Below are 21,504 nucleotides of genomic sequence, written 5' to 3'. Positions count from 1 at the left end.
ATAGTGCTACAGTGACATCGAGGTGCATGCATCCTTTCAAATTATGGTTTTCTATACAGAAGAATGAAATTAGAACACTCCCTAACACCATACACAAAAATAAACTCAAAATGGATTAAAGACCTTAATGTAAGGCCATGTACTATAAATCAGAGAAAAACATAGGCAGACTATTCTTTGACATAAATTGGAGCAAGATTTTTTTTGATCCACCCCCTAAAGTAATGAAAATAACAACGAAAATGGACAAATGGAACCTAATTTTTCTTGAAAGCTTTTGTATGGCAAGTTTAGTTCAGTTGCTCAGTCATATCTTACTCTACAACCCCATGGACTGCAGTGTGCCAAGCTTCCCTGTCTGTCACCAACTCCTAGAACTTGCTCAAACTCATGTCCATCGAGTTGGTGATGCCATCCAACCATCTCATCCTCTGTCGTCCCCTTCTCCTCCGGCCTTCAATCTTTCCCAGCATCAGTGTCTTTTCCAGTGAGTCATTTCTTCACATCAGGTGGCCAAAGTATTGGAGTTTCAGCTTCAGCATCAGTCCTTCCAATGAACACCCAGGACTGATCTCCTTTAGGATGGACTGGTTGGATCTCCTTGCAGTCCAAGGGACTCTCAAGAGTCTTCTCCAACGCCACAGTTTAAAAGCATCAATTCTTCGGCGCTTAGCTTTCTTTATGGTCCAAATCTCACATCCATACATGATTACTGGAAAAACCATAGCTTTGACTAGACGGACCTTTGTTGGCTCTGCTTTTTAATATGCTGTCTAGGTTGGTCATAGCTTTTCTTTCAAGGAGCAAACATCTTTTAATTTCATGGCTGTAGTCACCATCTGTACTGATTTTGGAGCCCAAGAAAATAAAGTCTCTCACTTTTCCATTGTTTCCCCATCTATTTGCCATGTTGAGTTTTAAGCCAACACTCGAATCTTTCCCTTTCATCAAGAGGCTCTTTAGTTCTTCTTCACTTTCTGCCATTAGGGTGGTGTCATCTGCATATCTGAAGTTATTGATATTTCTCCTGGCAATCTTGATTCCAGCTTCTGCTTTAGCCAACCCAGCATTTCCCATGATGTACTCTGCATATAAGTTAAATAAGCAGGGTGACAATATACAGCCTTGACATGCTCTTTTCCCTATTTGGAACCAGTCTGTTATCCATATCCAGTTCTAACTGTTGCTTCTTGACCTGCATACAGATTTCTCAGGAGGCAGGTCAGGTGGTCTGGTATTCCCATTTCTCTCAGAATTTTCCACAGTTTATTGTGATCCACACAGTCAAAGGCTTTAGCATAGTCAATGAAGTAGAAGTAGGTATTTTTCTGGAATTCTCTTGCTTTTTCTGTGATCCACTGGATGTTGACAATTTGATCTCTGGGTCCTCTGTCTTTTCTAAATTCATCTTGAACATCTGGAAGTTCATGTTTCACATAGTGTTGAGCCTGGCTTGGAGAATTTTGAGCATTACTTTACTAGCGTGTGAGATGAGTGCAGTTGTGCAGTAGTTTGAAGATTTTGGGGCATTGCCTTTCTTTGGGATTGGAATGAAAACTCGCCTTTTCTAGTCCTGTGGCCATTGCTGTGTTTACACTTAGGAAAGCTTTCTTAGCTCTCCTTGCTATTCTTTGGAACTCTTCATTCATATGGGTATATGTTTCCTTTTCTCATTTGTCTTTTGCTTCTCTTTTGTATAGCAAAGGAAACCATAAACAAAACCAAGAAGTCTACCTTCTGAGTGGGAGAAAATATTTGCAAATGAAGTGAACAACAAGGTATTAATCTCCAAAATACACAAACAGCTCATGCAGCTCAATGTGAAAAAAACAACCTAATCAGAAAATTGATGGAAGATTTAAATAGATACTTTGCCAAAGAAGTTATACAGATTACCAAAAGGTGTTCAATATCACTAATTATCATAGAAATTGAAATCAAAACACAGTGAGGTATCACCTCACACCTGTCTGAATCTATAAATGCTGAAGAGGGTGTGGAGAGAAGGAAGCCCCCCTAGACTGTTGGTGGGAATATAAATTGATATAGCCACTATGGAGAACAGTGTAGAGGTTCCTTAAAATCTAAAAATAGAGCTACCATATGATCCAGCAGTCCCACTCCTGGGCATATAATGGGACCATTTTAAGTGTTGTTATACTTGCAGAATATCTAATTGATTGCTACTTTATTAACTAAAGAAACTGTTACATAAACCAAATTTTAGTTCTAGATTTTGCATCTTGAAACTATCCTCCATTTCAGGTGAGGGAAATATTTTGTTGCTAACTCCATCTAAAGACTTAAAATTTTACCTATTTGACAGTCTTTCAAACAAGTGGTACTTTTTTCCTTCGCTTTTTTCATTTTTTCTGGTTGGAGTCTTCATCATGGTATGGATTGTAAAGCTTTTTTCCCCAATAATTTGCTAAGGAATAATTATTTATGAGGCAAGCATTTCTATTATTTAATAAGCAGAAATAACCTTGCACTATTTTGAAGTGTTTCTTATGGATCCCAGCTGGGCTGAATTTGCAGAAGTTACTCAAATACAGAGTCTAGAATTGATTGTTGGAGAAGGGGATGGTCATTCTCCCACATTTTATGCTTTGTAAATATGATTTTATATTCTCTCCAGATTCCTTATTCTGCGACACTCTAAGTCTAGACAGGAGTGGTATATTGTTTTGACTATTTTCTTTTTCTTTACAATTGAAATGGAATACCATTGAGCCAATTTTTATGAAAACTGAAATTTAAAACTTCATCTCTTTGTGGTTTAATTTCAAACAGACTGCTTTTTAAACTGGTGAGATAATGGTCAGTAAGTTTTGTTAGTCCACCGTCACTGTCACCAACATAAAAACTGACTACTTTCACTTGCCTTTGCCCTTGGCTTTAGAAGATTTGATCATTTGATATATTAGACAAAATTCTAAGAAGAAAAATACATAGAGTGAGCAAAAATTCTCTACATATTGTGCTAAATGGCTTGCAGTGGCACAGTGGAAATTTTGACTTAACTTTTACTCTAGTTAGGAAAAATATATTCACATACTACTAAAATTAGCTCTCTCCTTCATGTTCATCAAGAATGAATTTTTTTTCCTTTTCTTAGAGAAAACAGGTATAAATGGGCATAAATGGAATGAATAGGTTTTAGATTGAATTTTTATCTAGTATCAGAATGAGAATGTTTAAAGTTACACCTTGAAACTAAGTAAAATGAATGGTTTGCCTTCACTCCTCCTTTCTATTGAGAAAAGCATAATTAGTTACTCTTTTTTGCTTTGCACATCTTGAATGCCATAGGCAGCTGACAGTCACCAGGATGGATGCCAAAGGCACTGTGACTTTATGATAATAGCAACAGATAGGTTGATATACAGCAAGGACAGATTTGGTAAATTATTTTCTTTCGCTCTCCCTGGCATCCTTTCATCCATTTGCTTTTCCAGTGCTTACTTGCCCACTAAAGTAAATTCAAACAAGTCCTAGTAGAGTGAAAGAGTTTTAGAGCCCTCATTTCTGTAGGTAGTTTCCTTGATCTTACAATAGTGATCGGAGATACTGTAAAATGAGGAAGGAGCAATATGTTCAGGCATTCCATTCCATCTTCTCTGAACGTTTATGCAGTAAGCAGGCCATGTGTATTTGCAAGACACTCCCTAGGTGCTTTGGGGGAATTGAAAATTACTTACATAAGACTGTAAATGTTTATCGAATGCACATTGTGTCCTAAGCATTGTATTTAACATTGTGTTTAAAAACCTTTATATTCTATAACATTAGATCTTATTATAACTCCAAAGGTAGATGTTATTACCCTTTTTCTGCATAGTGGAAGAAACAATGTTCAATTGAGTGAAATAGTGAGGATGTCAAACTCAGATCTCTCTGACCTCAAAGTTCTTTTTCACTCATTACTCTTAAAAGAATGAGACACAAAAGCAGAAGAAAGAGGAGAGAAAGAGAGAGAGATCTGTCACAGAAGATGTCAGACTAAAAGGCAAAATGCTAGATCCAGCAAGGGCTGAAACAGATTTACTGTGAAGCTAACAAAGCTGAGGCTTCAAAGGACTTCATTTGGCTGAGCCACTTTCAAAGCCAGTTGTTACCATTTGGCTGGGAGTTGGGCTATTCAGGCAAGGTTATCCAGAGGAACTGGCATTTAGAATGAGACTTAAGACTTAAACTGTGATTTGAATTATCAACTGTGGGTGAAGAAGGGTGCTATAAGCAGAGGGAATAACATGAGGCACAAAGCATGTACAGAAAACAATGACTGGTTCAGTTGTTCAGTAACTGGAGGATGCATAAAGGATGTAACTGAAGCCAAGATTTGTGCAAATGATGCAGATTATGGATCTTGAGAGCCAAAGCAATGAATGGAGTTGATAACTCAGAAAATCCTAACTGGTTTTGCTATCACAGGGTCTTTGAGAGCAGTGGTTCACAAAGTGTGGTTCCTGCACCAGCATCACCTGTATCACTTGAGTACTTGTGAGAAATGCATGTTCTTGAGCCCTACTGGCCAGGGAGTGGGGACAGTGGTCTGAGTCAATAGGTGTAGACGAGTGCGAGTAGAAATCTAATTGCAAAGGCTTAGCATTGGGTGAGTCTTGAAATGAGGGGTCATGTAGAACAACAATGTTGGTGGTGGGAAAGAGAAAGCAAAAATGCCTGTCTAAGAGGATGGGTACATAGATGGAATTACCTTGGTACTGTAGAGTACTTGGGTTTGTTTGGTTTTGGTTTTTGTTTTGTTCGTTTTTGTTTTTGAGACAAGAGGAAAGGAGATAAGTGGAATTAAAGAGAAGTGAAGTTAAAGAGAACCATTGAACAAACAGCTGAAAAACTGAAGGTGTTCTTATTAGGCTGTCTTAATCTTTCAAACGTAGTAGGCAATGGCAACCCACTCCAGTACTCCTGCCTGGAAAATCCCATGGGCGGAGGAGCCTGGTAGGCTGCAGTCCATGGGGTTGCTAGGAGTTGGACACGACTGAGCGACTTCATTTTCACTTTTCACTTTCATTCATTGGAGAAGGAAATGGCAACCCACTCCAGTGTTCTTGCCTGGAGAATCCCAGGGACAGGGGAGCCTGGTGGGCTGCCGTCTATGGGGTCGCACAGAGTCGGACACAACTGAAGTGACTTAGCAGCAGCAGCAATCTTTTAAGTCAACTTCCAAAGTCATGGAAGTTCAGTAGTGTCAGTCCTCTGTCTTTGTTCTTCTCCTTCAATAGTATGTTGACTGTACTTTTGCACTTCCTTATAAACTTTAGAATCTGTTTGCCATATTCATAAAATAACTTGCTTGGGTTTTGATTAGGATTGTATTGAATCTATGTATCAAGTTGGAAAGAACCAACATCTTGGTTCATATTGAGTTGCCTATCCATGAACATGGAACATCTTTCCATTTCTCTAAGTCTTATTTGATTAAATTCATCAGTTTTCTATTTTTATCATCTTCGTCTTGTATATATTTTCTTAGATTTATACCTGAGTATTTCATTTTGGGGAGTGCTAATGTAAATTGTATTTTGTTTTCAAATTCCACTTTTTCATTGCTAGTATGTAGGAAAGCAGTTGACTTATGTATATAAACCTGTATCCTGCAATCTTGCTATAATCACTTAGTAGTTCTAGGAGTTATAGTGTTGTTCTTTTGTACTTTCTACATAGATGGTAAGTTCATCTGCAAACAAGAACAGTTTTATTTTTTAAATTCTCAGTCGATATGCCTTTTATTTCCTTTTCTTCTCTTGTTGCATTAGCTGAGATTACAGGAGATGTAGAGATGTGGGTTCTATCCCTGGGTCAGGAAGATTCCCTGGAGGAGGGCATGGAGCCCACTTCAGTATTCTTGCCTGGAGAATCCCCATGGACAGAAGAGCCTGGGGGGCTACAGTCCATAGGGTCGCATAGAGTTGAACATGGCTGAAGTGATTTAGCACACACACACACACTATTAGGATGTTGAAAGTAATAAGAGGAGAATTCTTGCCTTTAGTTGATCTTAGTAGGAAAGCTAAGTTTTTCATCATTAAGTAATAACTGTAGGATTTCTGTAGATGTTCTTTATCAAGTTGATGACCTTCCCCCTCTATTCCTACTTTGCTGAGTTTTTAAATCAGAAATTGGTGGTGGATTTTGTCTTCTGTTTTTTTCTGCATCTGTGAATATGGTAATATGATTTTTCATGCCTGTTGATATGATAGATTTTATTCATTGATTTTTCAAATGTTGAACCAACCTTTCATATCTAGGATAAATCCCACTTGCTCATGGTATATAATTCTCTGTATATATTGTTGGATTTGACTTGCTAATACTTTTAAGCACTTCACAACTAAGTTTAGGAGAAATGTTGATTCCTAATGTCTTTAGTTTTGGTATTATGGCAATTTGGCCTTCACTGGTGGCTCAGATGGTAAAGAGTCTGCCTGCAATGCAGGAGACCTGGGTTCAATTCCTGGGTCAGGAAGATACCCTGGAGAAGGAAATGGCAACTCACTCCAGCATTCTTGCCTGGGAAATCCCACAGATAGAGGAGCCTGGCAGACTATAGTCCATGGAATGGCAAAGAGTCAGACACAACTGAGCAACTTCACTTTTTACTCTCATAGAATGACTTAGGATGTATCACTTTTGCTTCCATCTTCTGAATGAGATTGTAGAGAACTGGTAGAATTACTGCTTTAACTATCTTGTAGAATTTACCATGAATCTATCTGGAATTGGTACTTTCTGATTTGGAAGAGTATTAATTAGCAGTTCAATCTCTTTTTAAAAATATGTGCCTATTCAGATCGTTTGTTATGAGTTTTGGCAGATTTTTATGTTTCGAGGAATTTGTTCATTTCACCTGTTATGAAACTACTGGGCATGGAGATGTTCATAGTATTTCCTTATTACTCTCTTAATAATACATACTCAGATGTAATGATTTTTCCTCTTTCATTTCTTTAAAAATATTTTTAATTGAAATATAGTTGACATACAATATTATGTAAGGTTTAGGTGTACTACATAGTGATTTGACATCTGTATACATTATGAAATGTTCACCACAAGAAGTCTAGAAACCATCCATCCCTATACAAAGTTATAACAATATTAACTGTATTCCTTATGCTAAATAATGTAACTATTCTTTCATTTTCGATAGTAGTTTGTGTCATCGCTCTTATTTTCTTAGTTAGCCTGGCTAGAAACATAAAATTTACTGTCTTTTCAGAGAACCAGTTTTTAATTTTATTGATTTTCCCTACTGATTTTGTTTTCAATCCAATTGGTTGATTCTGCTTTAATTTTTATTTATTTATTTGTTGTCCGCCTATTTTGAATTAAATTTGCTCTTCTTTTTCTGATTTCCTATGATGGAAGCTTAAACTATTGATTTTAGATATTCTTTTCTATATTACATATTATATTCTTTTCTATACTAGATATTTGTATACTATAAATATTTACTATTGCATTAGTATATTTGGGCTCCCCAGGTGGCACTAGTGGATGCCACCCGTGGCAAAGAACCCCCCTGTGGATGCAGGAGATGCAAGAAATGTGGGTTTGATCCCTGGGTTGGGAAGATCCTGGGAAGGAGGGCATGGCAACCCATTCCAGTATTCTAACTGCGATAATCCCATGGACAGAGTGGCAGGCTACAGTCTGTGGGGTTGCAAAGAGTCTGACACAACTGAAGTGACGTAGCACACACCCCCTTAGCTATATTAGGTATTTCTTCTTTTCTATAGCATTTAATGTTATAAATTTCCCTCTGCACTGCTTTTTCTACATACCACACAATCTGATAAATTTTGTTTTGATTTTCATTTGTTCAAAATATATTTAAGTTTGTCTTGATATTTCTTTTTTAACCCATGTGCTGTTTAATGTCCAAATGTTTTGGGATTTTCCAGCTGTCATTCTGTTCTTGATTTCTGGTTTAATTCCACTGTGGTCTGAGAATATACATTATATGAGATGCATTCTCTTAAATTCTTTATATTGTGTTTTATGGCCCATAATGTGATTTATCTTGGTGAATGTAATTTTCTCACTTCTGTGTCTGTCCATTTTGGATAGTATATTGAAGTCTTCAAGTACAATAGTGGATTCATCTACTTCTCTTTGCAGTTCTGTCAGTTTTTGCCTCATGTATTTTGATACACTGCTGTTAGATATATATACATTAAACATTATTATATCTTTCTGGACTATTATTGTCCCATTTATCATTATATGATACTCCTTTTATATCTGATAATTTCTCTTGCTTTGATATCTGCTCTGTGTAAAATGAGTTACTCCAACTTGATTAGTGTTAACATAGTATTTTTTTTTTTTACTTTTATCTATATGTGTGTGAGTCTTAGTGAACTCTGGGAGTTGGTGATGGACAGGGAGGCCTGGCGTGCTATGATTCATGGGGTCGCAAAGAGTCGGACACGACTGAGTGACTGATCTGATATCATAACAAAATAAAGTTGCCCCTTGAACAGGGTGGGTGTAAGGGGTACCCACCCTCTGTGCAGTCAATAAATATTCGCTCTATTTATCCATAGTCACTCTGTATCTATGATTCTACATCATCTGATTCAACTACACGTGAAAGTTGTAGCACTGTAGTGTTTACTATTGAAAATGATCTGGGTGTAATTACATTCAAATGTGTGTTGTTAAAGGGTCAGCTGTATTTCCACTTCCTCCCTCTTGTCCCTTGTATTGTTGCTGCCATTTATTTTACTTATAGAGAAACATAAACATACATAATTGAATACAGTGTTGCCATTATTATTTTGAGCACAATGCTATCTGTTCGATCAATTAAGAATAAAAAAAATGAAATTTCTTATTTTACCTTTACTATTCATTTTATCGGAGAAGGCAATGGCACCCCACTCCAGTACTCTTGCTTGGAAAATCCCATGGATGGAGGAGCCTGGTAGGCTGCAGTCCATGGGGTCGCTAAGAGTCGGACACGACTGAGTGACTTCACTTTCACTTTCATGCATTGGAGAAGGAAATGGCAACCCACTCCAGTGTTCTTGCCTGGAGAGTCCCAGGGATGGGGGAGCCTGGTGGGCTGCCATCTATGGGGTTGCACAGAGTCGGACACGACTGAAGTGACTTAGCATAGCATGGTATAGCATATTCATTTTCTGATACTCTTCATTTATATGTAGATCAGAGTTTCTGACTTAAAAGATTTTCCTGAAGAACTGTTAAAGGCATTTATTGGGAAGCTGATCTACTAACATCAAATTCCCTTGATTATTCTTTGATAAAGTCTTTATTTCTCCCTAATTTCACAAGATATAGAATTCTAGGTTGGTGGCTTTTTTCTCTCAACACTTTAAATATTTCACTCCATTCTTTTTTGGCTTGAATGTTTTCTGAAGAATAGTTGGATTTAGTTCTTTTCTTTGTTACTTTATAAGTAAGGTGTTTTTTTCCTCTTGCTTCTTTCAAGATTTTTTTCTTTATCTCTGATTTTCTGTCATCTGAATATCATATGCCTATATTTGTTTTTTGGCATTTATTCTGCTTGATGTTCTATGAGCTTCCTGGACCTGTGATTTAGCTTTTGACATTAATTTGGAGAAGTTCTCAGTCATTATTGTCTCAGATATTTTTGTTCCTTTCTGTCTTTCTTTTCTTTCTGGTATTTCCATTATTGGCGCATGATACCTTTTGTAATTGTCCCATAGTTTTTGGATATTTTGAATTTTTTCTTTCAGGCTTTTTTCTCTTTGTTTTTGGTTTGGAGGTTTCTGTTGTCATATCCTCAAGCTCACAGATTTTTTTCCTTAGCCATGTTCTGTCTCCTGTACCCACCATAAGTATTCTTCATTTCTGTTACCATGGTGTTGTTGTATTTTCTCTTTTGCATTTCTTTTTGAATTTTATTAGCATTTCCTCCTCTCTGTTTACAATACCTGTTCTTGCATGTTTTCTACTTTTTTCTTTAGCACTTTTAGCATATTGTTCATAGTTGTTTTAAATTCCCAGACTGATAATTGTAACATTTCCGGCATATCTGACTGGCTTTGGTGCTTGCTCAGTGTCTTCACGCTGTTTTGTGCCTTTTAGTATATGTTGTAATTTTCTGTTGACAAATGGCATTATATTCTAGATGAAAGAAACTCAAATAATTAGGCCTTCACTAGTGTCAGGTTTGGGGTAAAGGGAAGTGTTCTATTGCTCTTTAATTATGTCTCAGTCTTTTACTGAGACTGTGCCCTTGGGCTGCACAAGTGCTTCTCAGATTTTTCTCCCCTTTTAGGTGCAGTAGTACACTTGTGTGGGCTGGTGCTGAATATTTTCCTTTCTTTGATCAGTTAGGTTCTAAAAAAAGAAAAAAACCAGTAGGTTCAGTTCTGGTAAAATAGTTTCTCTTGAAGGAGGCTTTGTTAAGAAAAACAGGATGTTCTGAAATATTATAAAATTGTTGTTTCTCACCTCTTCCTGAGGATATCAGAAAATATTTCTGTGTACTTCACTGTGGGATTAACTGTTGGTGGTGGGCTCTTGGAGTTAATACTTATAAAAGTGTGTACGTCTTCCCTATGAATGGCTCCCTGGGAATTTTTAATCTCAGACTTTACCACACTGAGCCTCCAGCTGTTTGTTTAGATTTCCCTAGGGCTTCCCATGGAGAAGGCAATGGCACCCCACTCCAGTACTCTTGCTTGGAAAATCCCATGGACAGGGGAGCCTGGTAGGCTGCAGACCATGGGGTTGCGAAGAGTCAGACACGACTAAGCGGCTTCGCTTTCACTTTTCACTTTCATGCATTGGAGAAGGAAATGGCAACCCACTCCAGTGTTCTTGCCTGGAGAATCCCAGGGACGGGGGAGCCTGGTGGGCCGCCGTCTATGGGGTCGCACAGAGTCGGACACGACTGAAGCGACTTAGCAGCAGCAGCAGCAGGGCTTCCCAGGTGGCACTAGTGGTAAAGAACCTGCCTGCCTGGAAGGGAAGTTTGGGAGGGTGGGGACATGGGTTCACCTATGGCTGATTCTAGGGATTATATTCAATAGATTCAAGGAATTAGATCCAATAGACAAACTGCCTGAAGAACTATGGATGGAGGTTTGTGTCATTGTTCGGGAGGCAGTGATCAAGACCATCCCCAAGAAAAAGAAATGCAAAAAGGCAAAATGGTTGTCTGAAGAGGCCTTACAAATAGCTGAGAAAAGAAAAGAAGCAAAAGACAAAGGAGAAAAGGAAAGATACATGCATTTGATGCAGAGTTCCAAAGAATAGCAAGGAGAAATAAGAAAACCTTCCTCAGTGATCAATGGAAGGAAACAGGAAAACAATAGAATGGGAAAGACTAGAGATCTCTTCAAGAAAAACAGATACCAAGGAAACATTTCCTGCAAAGATGGGCACAATGAAGGACAAAAATGGTATGGACCTAATAGAAGCAGAAGATATTAAGAAGAGGTGACAGGAATACACAGAACTGTACAAAAAAGATCTTCATGACCCAGATCATCATGATGGTGTGATCGCTCACCTAGAGCCAGACATCCTGGAATGTGAAGTCAAGTGGGCCTTAGAAAGCATCACTACAAACAAAGCTGGTGGAGGTGATGGAATTCCAGTTGAGCTATTTCAAATCCTGAAAGATGATGCTGTGAAAGTGCTGCACTCAGTATGCCAGCACATTTGGAAAACTCAGCAGTGGCCACAGGACTGGAAAAGGTCAGTTTTCATTCCAATCCCAATGAAAGGCAATGCCAAAGAATGTTCGAACTATGCACAATTGCGGTTATCTCACACACTAGCAAAGTATTGCTCAAAATTCTCCAAACTAGGCTTCAAAAGTACGCGAACCGTGAACTTCCAGATATTCAAACTGGATTTAGAAAGGCAGAGGAAACAGAGATCAAATTGCCAACATCCGTTGGATCATCAAAAAAAGCAAGACAGTTCCAGAAAAACATCTAATTCTGCTTTATTGACTGCACCAAAGCCTTTGATTGTGTGGATCACCACAAACTGTGGAAAATTCTTTAAGAGATGGGAATACCGTACCTTCTTACCTGCCTCCTGAGAAATCTGTATGCACATCAAGAAGCAACAGTTAGAACTGGACATGGAACAACAGACTGGTTCCAAATCAGGAAAATAGTACGTCAAGGCTGTATATTGTCACCCTGCTTATTTAACTTATATGCAGAGTACATCATGAGAAATGCTGGACTGGAAGAAGCACAAGCTGGAATCAAGATTGCCGGGAGAAATATCAATAACCTCAGATATGCAGATGACACCACCCTTATGGCAGAAAGCAAAGAACTAAAGAGCATCTTGATGAAAGTGAAAGAGGAGAGTGAAAAATTGGCTTCAAACTCAACATTCAGAAAACTAAGATCATTGCATCTGGTCCTGTTGCTGTTGCTGCTGCTGCTGCTAAGTCGCTTCAGTCGTGTCTGACTCTGTGCGACCCCACAGATGGCAGCCCACGAGGCTCCACCGTCCCTGGGATTCTCCAGGCAAGAACACTGGAGTGGGTTGCCATTTCCTTCTCTAATATCCGGTCCTGTTACTTCATAGCAAATAGATGGGGAAATAATGGAAATAGTGAGAGACTTTATTTTGGGGGGCTCCAAAATCATGCAGATGATGACTGCAGCCATGAAATTAAAAGATGCTTGCTCCTTGGAAGAAAGGCTGTGACCAACCTATATAGCATATTAAAAAGCAAAGACATTATTTGCCAACAAAGGTCCATCTAGTCAAAGCTTTGGTTTTCCAGTAGTCATGTACGGATGTGAGAGTTGGACTATAAAGAAAGGTGAGCACCAAAGAATTGTTGCTTTTGAACTGTGGTGTTGGAGAAGACTCTTGAGAGTCCCTTGGACTGCAAAGAGATCCAACCAGTCCATCCTAAAGGAAATCAGTCCTGAATATCCATTAGAAGGACTGAATTTGAAACTGAAACTCCAATACTCTGGCCACCTAATGTGAAGAACCGACTCATTGGAAAAGACCCTAATGCTGGGAAAGATTGAAGGTGAGAGGAGAAGGTGATGACAGAGAATGAGATGGTTGGATGGCACCACCAACACGATGAACATGACTTTGAGCAGGCTCCGGGAGTTGGTGATGGACAGTAAGCCTGGCGCGCTGCAGTCCATGAGGTCGCAAAGAGTCAGACATGACTTAAGTGACTGAACTGGACTTTACTGAGTCCCATCATGAAGGCTCCACTCTTGTGACCAAATCACCTCCCAGCCACCCTACCTCTACTAGTGTCACGCTGACGGGTTAGGGTTTCAATATGAATTTAGGAGAGACACAAATATTCAGCCCATTACATGGCAGAAAGACAAAATAATATTTTGTGCAGAAAAATGGTTCAATATTCTTATTAAAGCACTTTGTCCATAGAAATTACTTTAGTGTTGAGAAATCATTTTACTCTTTAGGCTCTTAAGTTAGGCTTTTACTTTACAGAATCTGTACTTTAAATTTTATTTTCAGTGCATGAGTAATGTAGCAAGTATTTCACAAGTTTAACTTAAAAAGAGTAACTTTAAAAAAGAAAACTTATTTTTTGTTTCAGTCTCAAATAGTTTTTTCTTAAAAGCTTTTGATTTTTGCCTAAATTTTTAACGTCACTTTCCCCTAACTAGTATCTCTCTTTTCTTTTTCCTTTTCTTTTGCATCTCAAAGTATAGGCTAGGACTTTAATTTGGAAGTAGGTCATTCATGATAAACCTAGATTTATCAAAATGCCCCAGATGACATATTGTATATATTACAGTACTGGTAGTCCTCTGATTAAATATATTTAATCAGACTTCAAGACCTAATCTGGGTGAGCTTATCTGCTTTCTCCATTTGTAGTCTCTCTAAAATACTGAGATGCTAGAAACAATCCAAATAATATCAAGGGCTCAGATCATAGCAGCATAAGCACCTAATATCTATTTGATTTTTTTAAACACATATGACATTCTGACTTGATAAAAACTGATGTGAAGTATTTGAATCATTCAGTTACTTATACCGGTTATGTGAAGAGTAGAGTCTCAAGAACTTATTACATTATAAATTATGTTTTATTAATAATAAACAGATCAATCAACATATAAAATTACAGTTATTGTAACTTTAGGGATCTAAATTTCATTTGATTTGACATTTGATTTATAGAGACCACAGGAAGATAAATGATAATTATAACACTTTTCAATCTATTACAGTATTAAAATGGTGAATAAGACTCTCTGAGAAGAATGTACTGAAACTGTTCTATTCATGGTACAATGAAATTACAACTAGCACCAAATTCAACACTGTTTAACTCTCCACATAACATTGCGATTTATCTTGATCCAAAATTATCAAAGAGGAGGTACGTTGAAGTTACTAGAAAACATTGACTTAGAATTAGCATCTGTCTTAAAGGCTTATTTGCAGGAAGTCGTCTGGCCTTCTTAAAACAAATCCCGGAAAAGAATTATTACGTGCCAAGTATATAAACAACAGAAGACTTTGTTAGGTATGAATCAATTAGACATGTTGTTGAAAGCCATGTCTGACTTACTGCAATATAAGGAAACCAGCAATATAAGGAAACCAGAGAGATAGCTAAAACTTTATAGAAGTAAAGATTTACAAATTGCCTTAATCCAGTTTTATCCTAGTATAAAACCTGGGTTTTCTAAGCATTTAAATATTTGCTTCTTAAGGAAAAAGAATGTAGTCATGTACCCTAATCATTAGAATCCTGGCTAATGATTTAAGAGTCTGAAGCTCAAAGGAACTTATCATCAAAAGTTCTTGATATGACTTTAGAGCAAGTCACTTCCTGCTCTTGAATTTCCCTTACCTTCTTTTTGTTCATGCCTCCCTATACAAGGCATACTCAGATTGCCTGTACAAAGCTTTACTGTTGTATTTGGAAAATCATCAAGTATGGTGAATGTGTTTGTACAAAATGGGCTGATTCAGAAATAGAAGTGTGCATATGAAATTCAACAAGATTTTTAAATTGAGTTAACCAAAATTGACTATATCTATTTGTTTAGATTTACTATAATAAGTTTATTCATATTCTACTAAATAAGTTTATTCATTCTGCCCTTCCCTCCTCTTTCCTCCTTCCTTTCTTTCGTCTTCCTCCTTCCCTCCCTTCTTTCATTTCTTCCATTTATCTGCCACCTACTCACCCACCACTTTGTCCATCCATCCATCCTTTCATCTGTCTCTCAGTCAGTCCAAATAAGTTTTTTATTTAGCACTTATGTGAACCAACCAGTATGCCAGGTGCTGAGAACTCAATAGAAAGCAAGATGGATTACCCTGCCCTGTTGAACTTATATTCTTGGGGTGAACACAAGCAATAATCAAGAAAAGAATAAATAAAATAATTACCAATTGTGATCCATAGTATGAAGAACCTCAACAGGGTGTTAATGTGTAACATTTTGTTTATCTGATTTCTGTTGTCTCAGAAAATAGGCATGTGTGCAAGTCCCATTATAGGGCTCTTATAATGGACAGAAAGGCAGATGTATCACAATTGTTTATCGGCTTACCCCAAAGTCCTAGTTTACTTCCTAGGCCTTTCTGATTGGTATTTAATATGTTAAAGTTCCTAATTGGTATTCAGTATGTTATTACTATTGTTGATTTGTGTATGCTCTCAAGCATTTATTGTAGTCCCTAATTAGTTCTGATTTAGAAACTGTTACTAGTCTGTAATGAGATAAATATAGAAACTGAGAGTAAGAATTCAGAAAATCATGTTTGATTTTATACTTAGCTATGGATTGGAAAGTCAAACACCAAACAAAATGAAAGTGTTTACCCCAAATAGTGTAAAAAGCCTGATTCTACAAGACTGTTCAGCTCTCTTGTAAAAAGGCCAAATGAGAAAAAAGAAATAGCAATAATGCAAGGGGAAAGAAAGAACTGTTCAGTGCCACTAAATGCTGAGCAGTTTATTCAGGGTTTCATTAATGGCCTCTCTCAGAGCATCTTCCTCCAAGTGCTGGGTCTGAGCTGGCATCAGAAGAGTCAGCTCCTTGTGGGCCACCCGAAGCACTCGCTGTCACCCTGCTGTGCACGGCCTTCTCAGTTCCGTGCTGTGTTCTTAGAGTCTTTAAGTAACAGGAACAGTTTATTTTTTCTCTTTCCCTTAATATCCCTTTTGCTTCCTAAAATTCTGTTCTTGCCAATCAGAATGGATGGAAGAAGTTGATTAGACAACTGTCCAGGTACTTATCCACTGAGAAGTGGCAAGGCCCAACCTGTCTTTTGAGATAATGTGTAGCTCACTGAATTTATTCCCTCTTGTCAGACCTGAACTTGGCATTCATTTATTTTATTATGGACAGTATATGAATGTTAGAACTCCTGTGGATTTATTTATCTTCAAGCTCGTATTCACATTTGACTAGATCAAGCTGTAGGTCTCCGTTTCTGGCTTGAGCCCATTCTCAAAAATTATGTGCTTTAAGACACTCTTTGTTTTCTTCGATGTGAAATGGACCTTATTTTAACCTTTTGCAATTAGTAAAAATCAGAGATAAATGAACTCAGCATCAGGGATCCAGTCTCTTATGGCCAGTTTCTATATTGTCTTCCAGAGTTGCTGTGTTCCAAATCAGTTTTAATCAGAATTGGAAGTATGTACAAAGGTTTGAATGAATAAGTGAGACTTCCTGGGTGATGATTAAAAAAAAAAAAATGTTTTCCATGGGTTTTTAAAATTCGTGTATAAGATCAGATTGCATTTATGGTATTGTATCTATGTGTCACAGGAGTAATTCCATCACTCTAATATTCTAGGTAGGCCTTTTGGGAAGAACTGGATCAGGGAAGAGCACTTTGTTACTGGCTTTTTTGAGACTGCTGAATACCAAAGGAGAAATCCAAATAGATGGTGTGTCTTGGGATTCAATTACTTTGCAACAATGGAGGAAGGCCTTTGGAGTCATACCACAGGTAAGCAATACAGAAAGACTTAACTAGTAAAAAACTAAGTAAGTACATTTTTCCCATTATTTGACGCTTGAACTCAACAAATTCACATTTCCCTGCAAAACATATTCCCTTTGTATTGCTGTCTTTATTTTCTGTTATGCAGTCTTTTTATAAGGAGTAAAAGTATTTCTAGAAGTTTGGAATTCTCTGACATACAGTTGTTAAAATATTAATAACTTTGATAGCTTTTTCAGAAGATATAAGCCAGAGCAGGAACATGGGGCTTTTGTACTTAGCAACTTTTTTTATTCCTGCCTCAATGGTCTCCAAGTTAGCAATCACAGCAGATTGAGAAATGTTTTGCAAGATGTGAAGTATGCTGCTGAAATAACAAACTCTTGGGAATTGAAAATAGAAAGTGTAATGATTGTTTTTTGTTCTTTGAATAGAATGAACCTGAATCATGTCAGATTAATCTGTAGCTTTTTTTCAAAAATGTCACTCTTTGATTTGGGTTACAAAGGATCTTCAGCCTCACTGGTTTAGTATCATTCTATCTGTGTTATTATGCAAAAGGGCTTTTTAATTATGTAGGAAATAGCAATAGTTTCATTTTTCAATGACCTTAATGGAAACCAAGAAATGTCTTTACTGGGACCAAGTCTGAAAGGCATGGACTGTATATCTACTAGTATTTGTTCTCATCTCTATGGATATAGTCTCTGTTTTATGATCTCTTTGTACTAATGGGCACTAAGTCCATTCCACTACCATGGTTCTAACAATTCTCTGCTTTTAACACAAAATTAAAATGCCAGGAGCATCTCTGGGTAGATGGACTACAAATCTAACCAGAGAAAATGGCTTGTATTTCCTGATAGATTACCTCTGTGGAACATTTGCCCCTTTCATCTAATGAGGCACTAAATATTGTGACTGCTAGACAGATGCTTTTAATTCATTTGTCTAGACTTTGTCATGGTGCCAGAAGCTTCATCCTGGTTGAACTTTTGAAAAACAGTATTGTTTCTTCAGAAAAAAAAAGAGGGATTGTTAGTGGGTGTGAAGATAAAGAAACCCTGGGAATACAAGTATCCCGTGGTGACAGCATTAGGCAAGATAACCATGTTGAAGAGCTGGGGATAGAACCTGGTTGTCTAAGAAGCACTGCCATTCAGCTGACTCTCTGATCCCATTTTAAACTACAATAGTGAAGCTTTTGTTCTTCTTTGTTGTTCTTGTTTATACAGATCTGCTCGTTAGAGTAACCAAAGCTCTAAGAAATAATTTCATTTCATTGGGAATCCTTTGTTTATCTTACTTGTGATAGAGAGATTTTTGTTTTATTTATCAGGGCTTCCCAGGTGGTGCAGTAGGAAAGAATCCACTTGCCAATGCAGGGGTCGAAAGTGATGCAAGTTCCATCCCTAGGCTGCAAGGATCCCCTAGAGAAGGAAATAACAACCCACTCCAGTTTTCTTGCCTGGGAAATCCCATGGACAGAAGAGCCTGGCAGGCCCCTGTTCATGGGATCACAAAGAGTTGTGCATGACTGAGTTACTGAGCACGCACATGTTCTATTTAGGAACCCAAATATGTAAAGTATGGAGGAAAACTAAGTAGGCTAGAGTTATGAAAATTTTTTGTCTTGACGTTCTGTCAGCATGAATCTTCCAAACTTCTTGTCCCCTCTTCCATGGCATCAAGTTTTATTATAAACTAAACAAGAAATACTTTAAGCTATGCCTTTATAAATGTGTGATCATGCTAATAATAAATGTTTCTCAATATACATGTTTACAACCCTGGTTTCTGGGACAGTCTTCCAGTATCACAAGGATGTCTGTAGGACAGAAAGTATTATTTCTTCTATAGTGACATCTTGAGAATGATAAATGAATGCCCAAGAGAGAAAGAGGGCAAACTCCTCAGACCTTTTTAACATCCAAATCAAAAGATGCTTTTATTTTCCCAACTTTCCTTTAAAAGTTCAAATTAAGTAATTTTTTTTCTTTCCTAGAGTTTGATCTTTAAAAAGCGGCAAGAAGAAATTAAAAATCCAGGAAGTATTTTTCTTTGCTTTTCCATCTTTTTCCCCCCCTTCTGTCTTCCTGACCTTGCAAGGCCATAGTTCCCCAAGACCTCTGACACTTGAGATATCAGAGATCTCTAGGTCAGTTAGTCACTTGTTTCCAGGTACATGAAACAGGAAACTTTGAACAGGAAACTTTCCTCTCCCTCAAAGTGATCCTGAGACATCAGCTGTGGAATCACAAGATGTCTTTAGTTTTGGCAAGTTCTTACTCTGTGTGTGTGTGTTCTTTCCTCCTGTAGCTAGAAATCTTAGAAAAGGTACCAGCGTAGAAAACAGTACATTGTGTATATTTGCAATGGCACCTTTTTGAATTTGTTCTACTTTACCTCTAAGCTCTGAGAGCATGAAGAGGAGACAATGAGGCCTATTGTCAGAGTCCCATTGACTTAACCAGTTGAATACCAAGACTTAAAATTGTTCATTCACCTTGAACCTTGTTAATCACTTAATTCAAGAAAAGCAGAAAAATAAGTTAATTTTTAGAGCTTCAGATACAAATTTGAAAGGCTGCAAACTATTATTAGCGGATGACTCGGCCTACTCCTGCAGTGAGACTCTTTGATCTGAAAATAATCTGTACCGACACAGCGTAGTATCTTTTGCTATGAGGGCTATCAGATAGGGTCAAATCATGTATCTGTAGAGCTGAACAATGATATTGTATGTGCAGCACTTCTCATTCAATTTCACAGTAATTAACAATTTAATACTTAGTTATTAAACTACTTCCACATGCTTTAAATGATAATAAGTACCATGGGTTCTGTACTTAAAGTATAAGATATTGAGGTCTCAGTCCAGCCCATGAACTTTCAGTGAGAACTCATTGCTTTAAGTCAGGGATCAGAGGAAGAAGCCAAAATGATAGAGGTAATTAAGTGTAGTGGTGAACAATGAGAGAATCATTCACATGATGTGAGAGAATCCAGCTCCAAGCTCTGTCATGGCTGCTTCCACCACAAACTGTATCCTTCCATCTTTTGCTCCCACCTCTGTGCTTTTCTCATCTTCTTAAATTCTCTATTGCACACAAAGTAAATGTTTTACAGCACCATTCCAGCTCTGTGCTTTGCAAGTCAAAAACCTTCTAGGACACCCCTTTCTTCACAAATAATGTCCAGATTTTTCCATTTGCGGTTTAGGTCCCTGATAATCTGGTTTCAACAACCTTTCTAGTCAGGTCCACCACTCTTCACACCCGGCACTTTTAAGTTTCAGTCAAGCAGGACTTGTTGTGCCATGGGAGATACCTCAGTTTTCTCGCTCATTCCCTCTGTCCCTGCATTTCCTCTGTCTGAGATGATCTTTCTTCAGCTGAGTCACTTTGGCATCTCAGAGGTTAACTCTGCCAGGTAGCCTTTTCTAGCTCCTTCCCTTCTCCCTTTAAGCCTGACTCTAACCCCAACTCTCCACTCCCACATCCCAGTCCCAAGTGGGATCGAGAACTTTGTTTATAAATCTCTCCTGGCACTTCTCTATGTCTTATATTGGAATTATTTATGTATTTATTTAATTTCCACCCAGTATTGTAAACACTTTGTAGACATTCGGGAAGCAGATTTAAACACGAAGTCATAAGCAATCAGAAGATTAGCAAGAAGGCTGTAGTAGAAATACAAAATAAAACATAGATTTTTTTTCCTCTTACTGTTTTTTCTATCTCTTATATAGCACATACAATAGCTTGCATGGTAGGACTCATTACCCACTATTTTTGGCTGAGTCATGAAATGCTTGCTGTCATTTCCAACAGGTTGTGGTTCTGCCTGGATCTGTATTTTACTAGTATTATAATCTTTGGCAAGTTATTTAATTTCTCCGAGCCTCAATTTCCTTGTCTGTAAAATGGGTATAATGGTAGTAACTACTTTATTGGGGGTTTATGAGGATTAAATGAGTAAAGGAACTTCAACTTCAAATAAGTTGAAATACTTAAAATACTTCCTGGCATGTGTTAAGTACAATACAATACACTCTGTTGTTCTAGTTGTTACTTTTATTTATAGTTCCTTGAGAATAGGGATTCATGTCTCTTTCATTTATATATTGGAAAGGAAATGAATGAATGAGTATTGACAGTTTCACAGAGAACATGATGATGAAAGTGGGCCTTAAAGGGTCATAAAATGTCTTGGTTTTAGAAAGGTGTGTGGCAGGGAGTTGTGGAGAGGATATTCCAGGATCCCAGAGAGGCATATTATAAGCCACTACAGAGATGACAACTAGAATAAGAGTTGGGGGACAATGGGCAGAGAAGACCATCTGTTAGGAAGCATTAGGAGAAAGAGGGAGACTTGATTCGTATTAAAGTGGTCTAGTGAGGAGTGGGTTGAGTCTTCTTGAGTTGGGAGGTAGGTGGTAAAGGGCAGCAGAAGAATATGCCGTGCTAGCAGCTAGTGGACAGTGGATTTCAGTAGGCAGGACAGGGAGCAGGGAGATGGGCTCAGAAA

At 37.7% G+C, this 21,504-nt stretch overlaps 1 protein-coding gene across 13 annotated transcripts in view; it reads left to right on the top strand.

The window, feature by feature from the left end:
- CFTR (CF transmembrane conductance regulator) overlaps positions 1 to 21,504 on the top strand; it is a 318,775-nt gene that overhangs the window by 174,847 nt on the left and 122,424 nt on the right. For all 13 annotated transcript variants that reach the window (XR_008717817.1, XR_008717819.1, XM_055590287.1 and 10 more), the window contains one exon: positions 16,825 to 16,980. Coding sequence is in view for 11 of the 13 variants with exons in the window: in XM_055590287.1 (XP_055446262.1) it covers positions 16,825 to 16,980 (156 nt within the window). In the remaining 2 variants the exon portion in view is untranslated. The remainder of the gene's footprint in view (positions 1 to 16,824; positions 16,981 to 21,504) is intronic.

The sequence above is a fragment of the Bubalus kerabau genome, chromosome 8, assembly GCF_029407905.1.
Source record: "Bubalus kerabau isolate K-KA32 ecotype Philippines breed swamp buffalo chromosome 8, PCC_UOA_SB_1v2, whole genome shotgun sequence".
NCBI lineage: Eukaryota > Metazoa > Chordata > Mammalia > Artiodactyla > Bovidae > Bubalus > Bubalus kerabau.
The sequence above is the reverse complement of the archived record's forward strand: the minus strand, read 5'-3'. Positions and strand labels throughout refer to the sequence as shown.